General features: G+C 34.5%; 1 protein-coding gene across 2 annotated transcripts in view; it reads left to right on the top strand.

Moving 5' to 3' along the window:
- LOC149553507 (indole-3-glycerol phosphate synthase, chloroplastic-like) overlaps nt 1-6,264 on the top strand; it is a 237,079-nt gene extending 230,815 nt beyond the window's left edge. For both annotated transcript variants that reach the window (XM_089788933.1, XM_089788934.1), the window contains 3 exons: nt 4,552-4,634; nt 5,404-5,472; nt 5,646-6,264. In XM_089788933.1, the coding sequence (XP_089645059.1) occupies nt 4,552-4,634; nt 5,404-5,472; nt 5,646-5,735 (242 nt within the window). In that variant the 3' untranslated portion in view covers nt 5,736-6,264. The remainder of the gene's footprint in view (nt 1-4,551; nt 4,635-5,403; nt 5,473-5,645) is intronic.
- The last annotated feature ends 2,541 nt before the right edge of the window (nt 6,265-8,805 follow it).

Raw genomic sequence — 8,805 nt, forward strand, 5'->3', positions numbered from 1 at the left:
AAATATACCCTTTATTACAACGAGCATGAACAAAATGATGAAAAAAAGCAGTATTTCTATCCCCTTCCTACAGCCAGTCAATGTGAGCCTTTTGTTTCTAGTTAATCTCTTCTCGAAGTTCCCATTCTTCCATATCCCGTATAGCTTGGGATTCTGCCCTGCCAAGAGCCTTTGTAAGCCCAGAGTCCCTGATTTGGCGAGTAATCACTGCAAGATGATCTAGAGCATTCCTCTTTCTATTGAAGTTTCCCAAAGCAAGAAGTATTCCATCTCTTAAGATAATATTTGACATATTTAAGTTTCTGCTCAAAGACAAACATAGTCATGCCATAAGCTGGGCCACCCTCTCTCCACCACTTAGCCGCCAAATCATAAAGGGACGAGTTTCGAAGCCACATAAGATGGAATCTAAAAGAAGGGTTCTTAGGGAGTGCAACAGGAGAAGAGAACTTAATCGACCAATGATCAGAACCTCTCCAATCAATAATTTCAGAACTCCTAATTAGGCCACCGCCAACCCAATAATATGAAACAAGAAACCTATCCAAACGTTCTGAGATAGCTTCCTGACCACTCCGTTTATTGTTCCAAGCAAAAATCCCATTTGAAGGCTTAACATCAATAACAGAAAGAACATCCACCTGGGCTTCCTCCTCTTTTCTCCTCAAGACTTAAAATAAAATTAAAATCGCCTCCTAAAATCTAAGGAAAATAAGGAACACAAGAACGCACATACCTAATGTGATCCCAGAGATGAATCTTCCCACGAATGTCAATCAGGGCATAAACATTTGTCACAAGAATAGTCTCACCAGAGTCTAAGGCAATAGCCACCATAGAGATTGAGTAATGACTAGAAATCCACCAAAGGGGAGAAACCTTTTGAGGGTCCCAGAACAGAGCCAAACCTCCAGAATTCCCTTATGAACCAATACTTTGACAGTGACCAGCATACCAAATGCATGGAGCATGCTGATGCATAACCTCAACAGAAACCTTAGTCTGTTGAACACAAAAGACATCTGAAAAATGAATTGCAATGAAATCATGAATAACTTTTTGACAATAGGCGCTATTCAAACCCCTCACATTCAAAGAGAGAATGATCATTGAGGGGTTTGAGAAAAGTGAGCATCAATAGGTTTAACAAACCCAGATTTCACCAACAGATCTCCAGTCATCTTTTATCTTTTCAAGGTCTATCTTTCGTCCTTTTGAGGAGCTATTAGCGGGACCTTTCTTAAGAGGTCGTTGTTGCACTCCCAATCTATGAGATGAACCCTTATTTTGAGATGAAACTAAAACTTCTCTAGCTATATCTGCCAAAACAATGTCATCCCCTATGGAATTATTTCAAGTCACCTGAGCCACTTGTTGTCCCTAAATAGCTTGAACTGGTTCTAGTTCAAGAGTTAGTACAACCTCCATACTGACCCCAACACTATTAGAAGTGACCACGTGCAAGACCCCTTCTTCCAAAGCTAAATTCTCTAGCACCTCAAACCTGTTAAAGCTTCCATCTATCTATCTATCCTTGAATGGCCTCTTCTGACTTCGTCTTTTAGCCTTAGTTTTAATAGGTGCAAATCCTTCCTTGTCCTTTCCCTGAGGTTCAGCCATCATGGGAGCTTTCCCTTTGTCCTCTTTACCCAGAGGAGGAGGTGCCGAAGAGGGGGAATAAGCTTCCTTACGAACTTTAGGGCAATGTAAAAGGAGATGGCCATACTCATGACAAAACTGACATTGAAAAGGTAGAGATTCATAATCTAACTGTTGAATCCATGATGAAGATCCCAAACAAATTTCCATCGAATCTGGCAGGGGATTATTTAGATCTATCTCAACACAAATCCGGGCAAAAGAAATCACCTTTTTATGAAGGGTTTGTGTAGCAACTGTCGTAGGCTTTCCCAAGAGACTAGCAATTTTATGTAAAATGCCTTCTTGCCAAAACTCTTGGGGGAGGCAAGGTAGACAAACCCAAACAGGAACTTGAGAAGGCATCTCTTCAACGGAATTAAAACCTGCATGCCATGGTTTAATAAATAATCCAACCTGATTATAAAATATGGGCCACTTTCAAAAACTCTATTGCGATCTGCCAAATTCGAGAAAAAAATCATAAAAAAAGCTATTTGTTGCAAGCATAATGTCCATATCTCCTTCAATCTGCTAGGAACGCTGGATCCAAGCCTCGAGAGTGGACAAAGGAATGCGAATACCAAGAAACTTACGGATTAGAGCATGTCTACTCCAATATGAGACATCTTCTTCCACTAAATTAGGAGGAATGACCAAAACTGGGCGATCCTGGGTTCTAGGAAGACACCCATTAACCTTCTTCATATTAGGGCCAGCACTCGTATAAAATGTATCTGCTTGTTGTGCATGCTTTCTTGAAGAGGACCCATTATGAGCTTTGTCCATGCGAGAAAGATCCACAACTGATGCCATAGAAATCTCTGGCATGCAAAGATTGAAACTAGGAAAACAAACAAAAACTAGAATAGCTGCCAGCAAACTAAAAAAGTCCCTGCAGACGCCAAACAGAAACAAAACCCACTGCAATAAACAAAAAAAAACTACTCTGTTGCTGAAACGCTTCCATAGAACCCCCACATGCAAACCTGCCAATTTGGATTTTAAAAGTCACCTCTTCTTATATTTAAAATATAAATATGGGATGTGATACGAAAAAACAAAAAGATATATTTGGAAAAATATATTCAACAAAAAGAAGACAAAGTATTTTATATTCATATGTATGAAGGAATAAAGAGCAAAATATGGCTCTGTAATATGAATTAATTTATTTTATTTTAATAATAAAGTAAAAGGTCCTTTGTTTATTTTTAAAAGGCATGGAGATATAAACTAGGATGATTCATCCTTTATAATAATTTTAAAATCCTGTATACAATTTAAATATCAGATGAGTGGATATGGTCATTTAGCATCTTAAATGTGATCATCGTAGATATAGTGAAATATCAAATTGTTTTCGTATCTTTCTCCAGTTTGTCTCCCTATCAGAGGAGCTAAAGTTCAATCTAGACTAATTTAAGATTGCATATATATTTGATCTGTTACATCTTGATTATTTAATTGTTGACAGTATAAGTGCAAAGAATTTTATAAAGTTGTATGTGAAAATCTTCATTGAAGTCAACTCTATTGCCCGAATGAGCATAGGCATTGGTCTACTAGTCTTTTAATTATAAAGTTAGAAAATCTATAACTTTTTACAGACCTCAAATCCATTATCCAACCCTATATAATTTATTCGATTCAAACACTCAGCATTCAGTTTGATTTTAATTGAGTTCAAGGACCTTACTAGCCGAAGAACTCCAAGGCTTAAATTCGCTTTAAAAAAGCTTTGAACCAAGTAATTAGGTTCGAGGAGAAGGTCTACCCGCCTAGGTGTAGTGGAGCTTGAAGTGCAGGGAATCAAGGTGATTCTCGTTCATTGGCTAGAATAGATTGCGGAATCCTATCGAAGAAGTGGCAGGCTATTGTATTTCCAATCTGCGGTTTTGGGAACCAACAAAATTATTGAGGCATTCTTTTCTTTATCATCTTTAGTCTACTTTGGATCATCAATCTCTTTTAGCACTTGGACTTGGACTTTTAAAGTTTGGGGGAATCCTTTGCAAAGTTGGTATCTCGGCAACTTGGATAACATACACTCCTACCTTCATTGAGTCAAAATAGTAATAGGGTTGGATACAAGCGTTAACAAAGATTTAAGATAAACTAAGTCAAGTTTCTATAGGGGGTATTGCACTATGAACCTGTGAGCCCATAAATGGGGGACCTCATCCTGAAAGAGTTTTGAACCTTGATGACCAAAACAACAACACAACTACGTAACCATCACAATATGCAACTGTTGTCAATTTAGTAGTGCAATTAATAGCAATATAAAACTTCAAAATAAGTGTTTTAACTTTTCATAAATTTGAATTCGTTAATAAATGTCCGTATCTAATAATTTAACAATGGTATTTTGATGTTTGTACTAGATTTCTGTAATGACATCTTGATATTTGCATCTAATTTCCCTAATTTTCTTATTTTTTTCTTTCTTTATTTAGTTTCTTTTAATGTTTTCTTAATTACATTGTTTATTGTTGATATGTGAGCATCAAACCCATATTCTTTTCGCTATCTGATATTGGAATATAAACCATAAGCTAAATCTGTCTAGTCCCTATGATGTCAGGACCTTGTGTTTACAAGACTTGATTCTTGATGGGCTATTTAGAGCCATTCAACTTCACAAATAGACCAAAAGTCTATTTTGAGAGAGAGAGACTATTAACATAAATGTATGTATGTATGTATGTATACTAATGTTGTATTACAAGATATTTAAATACGATTTCTTTCTGAAGATCTGAATGTGACTACAAAGCTGGTAATGACATTATCATTGTTAGCTATCTGTTGTGGGTTATGCATAACCATTTGTGAGAATGGAAGTTCTATTTTTTAGTAAGAAATTTGCACTTGCTATGCCTGATATTAATACTATGCTTTTTCTTGCAGAAACTTTTACAGTTGACATACGTAACACAGAGAAGCTTCTTCAAGGTTCCAGAGGTGCAATAATTCGTGATAGAGATATCATTGTAATAATTTATTTGAACTTCACTCTAGTATTTTTTGCTTTGGAATCTAAATCATATAGAGTTAACATCTGTCTAGTCTGTAGGGTCATATAATTTAATATCTATATGATTTGTTCTCCATGATGCTTCTGACTTTGTGCCTACGAGTATTACATAGAAAATGATTGATCATTAGGTATGATTTCTTAATTATCAATATTAGATTTCCATGGTTCATTTAAGCATATTTTTCAATTTCTCTGAGAAAACTATTTGCTTAAGTTATCTGAATGATGGAAATGCAATCGGAAATATAATTATTGATTAAAAAACTACTTATGTTTTTTTTTCTTTCTAAAGTTCAAGAAATCCATCTTCTTCTCTTTCTATATTGGGGTTAGGAGTAGACATCAATGGAGCCAATTACACATTGACCATGGTTTTATTAATTTTTGAGAGGGAGGTTATCATTACCTGATAGAAAGGGGAACTCAAATGGTCTTATAGTTTTTCCTAATTAATATGGCTGTAAAGTTTATAACAGCTTCACATGGTATATGTCTCAAATACATTTTGCTTGTCATATCTTAATATTTTTCGGAATGAGATGAACATTCTGTAAACCTTACATGCTATCATAGGTTTCTTTTGACTGCTGTAGCCTCTTTCTTTATAGGTTTTAAAAGGTATATGATACAATGTTAGCTTTAATCTATGAAACAGACGTAATTTTACTTGTGCTTTCTGATAACTTTTGTTCTGAATTTGTTACCTTTTCTTTTAATTTTAGGTTGTTGGAGAATCAGGACTGTTTACTCCTGAAGATGTTGCTTTTGTGCAAAGAGCAGGAGTACGAGCTGTAAGTGTGCAGAGCAACTGATATTTTGTGAATTTTTTTTTCCATTCATCATGAGGTGCTTTTTAATAATGCCCACAGCAAGTGGGCACTTTGATTCACATAGAAAAGGGGTAACAATAAAAGTTTTTCCATTGATTAGGGATTTCTCTTTTTGACATATCCATTCTTTGTAGGTATTGGTTGGTGAGTCCATTGTCAAGCAGAATGATCCAGTAGTAGGCATTGCTGGGCTATTTGGGAAGGATATTTCAAGAGAACTTTAAATGAAGACAACCACAGCTTGAGTCATTTAAATGTTGGAATTCTAATCATTTAGTTTGCATGAAATCAACCATCTAATCTTGGTGCTGATCATTGCCCTTCCATCCAGCATACTATTTGAGAATGAATTATGGTGATGAAATACACTGTTTATCATGGCCAATATATTTGTACAATAACCATGGTTTCTGATGAAATGGAACTTCTATGGCCCCTAGAAAAGAGAAAAGTACTAATACAAAATTTCCAAGACCTCATTGGTGAGAGACTGAAAGCCTCTAGTTTACTAGGGGTTAATTATGGCAATCTTGTTTTGGAGTATTGCTGTTGTTTTGAGATCTCTCATGGCCATCAAGCAGTTTTTTGAGTGGCAAGCTGTTTTTACATAACTGCATTTCATAGTGCAGTTCACAGTTGGTAGAAATAAACAGGCGATCACTATTCAAAACTGTCATAACATCTTTTTATTCCATCTTATTAATATTTTGAATAATTACTTGTAATAAATAATGACCATAATAAGTTTTATTAGTCTATTGTTTTTGATTCCAGGATTGGTAAATGGACTCAAGTTTTGGAGTACGAGGAATAGGCTTCTTTCTTCCAAAACTCCTCTGCAGGTCATCTTTGCATCTCTTTTTTGTAAAGGAGAGTTGAAGAGAAAGACAATTCCCGTTTGAACTTTGGCAGGTAAGGGTATTTTGGTAGTTCTATCTTTTTCCCATGACTCTTGTGGTGAAAATGTTCCTTGGATCAACCGCCCCATCGTGATAGCTCCCCCCTATTGTCCAATTGCATCTCCTTTGTAGTCTATTGGTGGATTATCAGGTTGTGTGGCCTTGGAAGGCGTTGGTTCCTTACCACTTCCTCCTGACGAGTCCCTTGTTATCCTCCCTTTCTCCTTCCAAGCCTCCATTAGAGAAAACTAATGTCCTTTCTCCATTTCACTCTTCGAAGTTATCCTTCCCCTATTCTTTTTTCTCCTCCCACCAAAGCCACCATTTTACTGCCCCTTGGTTTCCATCTCTCTTTATAGGCTAATGCATGGATTTGATGCCTTAGGAATCTCATTTGTCGTAGTTGGATTTGAATGTCTTCTAATGTTGGGAGTGACCTCAAATCAAGAAGTAAGTCTATTAGAGAAATGAGACAAAAATATTGCTAGAGATGTTGTGAGTAGTAGATAGAATAATTTGGAGCATTAATGCTTCTTAAGACCTAAAATATGATTACTCTCTTGGAATGTATAGGTTCTCAATTGTCATAACGAGAATAAACTTTTGTAGACCCTCACCAAAGTGATCAAGCCTAACATTCTGCTCCTTCAAGAAACTAAATGAGTGCTTTTGCCTTCTAAAAACTCGTGAGTACACTTGGCCTTATGTCGATTCTCTAATGCTAATGACACCTTTGATGGGCTTGCTACTTTATGGAAAATTGTCTCCCAATGGATCTCTCAAGTGTATGAACAAAAAATTCCTTAATATCCTATTTAGTGATGTCTATAGGCACCTAGACTAGGTCCCATTAACATTTGTTCTCCCAGTATAACTAAATCCTTCATTATGGTACTTGTTCCAATCCACTAAGTTATGGAGCTCCTTTCTTGAGTTTTTGTGGGGGAATTGTAATACCCCTCCTTTGTTATTATTGTAGACTTGGTTGTTAAAGTTCTATATGATTCTTGTATAGATGTGTTAGCCTTTATTTGATATTTGAAATGTAATACTTTGATGTGTTGAGAAATTGATTATGTCGGCTTGTAATAATTGCCTACTTGTACTGATTCTGCTTTAATTGATCTTAGTTAATGAAATTACTTTTATAATGATGTCATATGGTGTCTTAGAATGATGTTTATTATGTCCTCATGATTATGAGATGTTTATATTAAAATATGATGTTATTTATATTTAAGATTTACTATTTGACTTATCCCATACTTGCACGTGCATGGTGTGTGAGTGAGTTTTTCATTTATATTGGATGTGGCTGATATGGTTGAGGGAGGGAGTCGTAGTTACCTATTAGACAAGATCCACATGATGTACCACTTCCCACTATTGCTTGTTTAGCTTAGACATATATTCACATGTACATGCTCATCTATACAAATTCACCGGTACCAGGCATCGGCTTCCCTTAATTGCCAAGATCAACGTGTCCTAACTCAATGGTAAGAATGATGATATAATGTTCAAGTTCAATTTCAATCATAACCTAACTACTTGTCTTGAGGACATGTATTTGACTGTTCACCCTTTTTAAACACACAAGTTTATCATTGTCTGTGTTATTTAATTTTGAGTTTTGGTCAATGTTGTTTTTATGTGGATTTGGCTATGATTTATTTGGTAAATGATTTAATTATAATATTTGGGTTAATTATATATTATTGAGGATTATTAAATATTATTTGATTTAAAAATAAATATTAAAATATGAAAATATTTAATTAATTAAAAAATTAATTAATAATTTAATTAAAAGATTTAATTTGAAAATCCAATTTTTATTTAATTAATAATAATTTAATTAGAGTTGCATTTAAATAATGAGCTTTAATTATTATTATTCTTAATATAAATAATAAACTATGCTTTAAATATTGCTTGCATTGGTTAATAGAGTAAAGGAAAATAAAAGAAAATAATGTTTTAATTAATTATTTCTAATGGGTATGAAAGATTAAACAATTCAAATATTAATATTTTAATAAAGTTAATGATTTTTATATTATTGGAGAACAGAAACCTTAGTTAGGGTTATGGTTCTTTATTAGAGGTTGGTTGTTTATTTGAGGGACATAGGTTTTGGGGAGCGAAATTCAGAATTGGATCAAAAAGTTGTCAAAAGTTTTAAAGGGTTTGGATATTCACGCATTTGCAGATTGTCTCAGATTTTAGTCGTGATTTTGAGATAAGGTTTGAAAACTCATTGTAGAATTTTATTGAAAGGTTTGTGTATTTTGTGTCTTCGTAGGTGCTTGCATAATGTTTATTAATTTATTGTATAGATTTTGTATAAAGAATTATGTTTGTAGATTTTGAAAAGGAAAATTTTTTAATCAAC

This window comes from Cupressus sempervirens, chromosome 6, assembly GCF_028749045.1.
Source record: "Cupressus sempervirens isolate cs-2001-9-10 chromosome 6, ASM2874904v1, whole genome shotgun sequence".
Classification (NCBI taxonomy): Eukaryota; Viridiplantae; Streptophyta; class Pinopsida; order Cupressales; family Cupressaceae; genus Cupressus; species Cupressus sempervirens.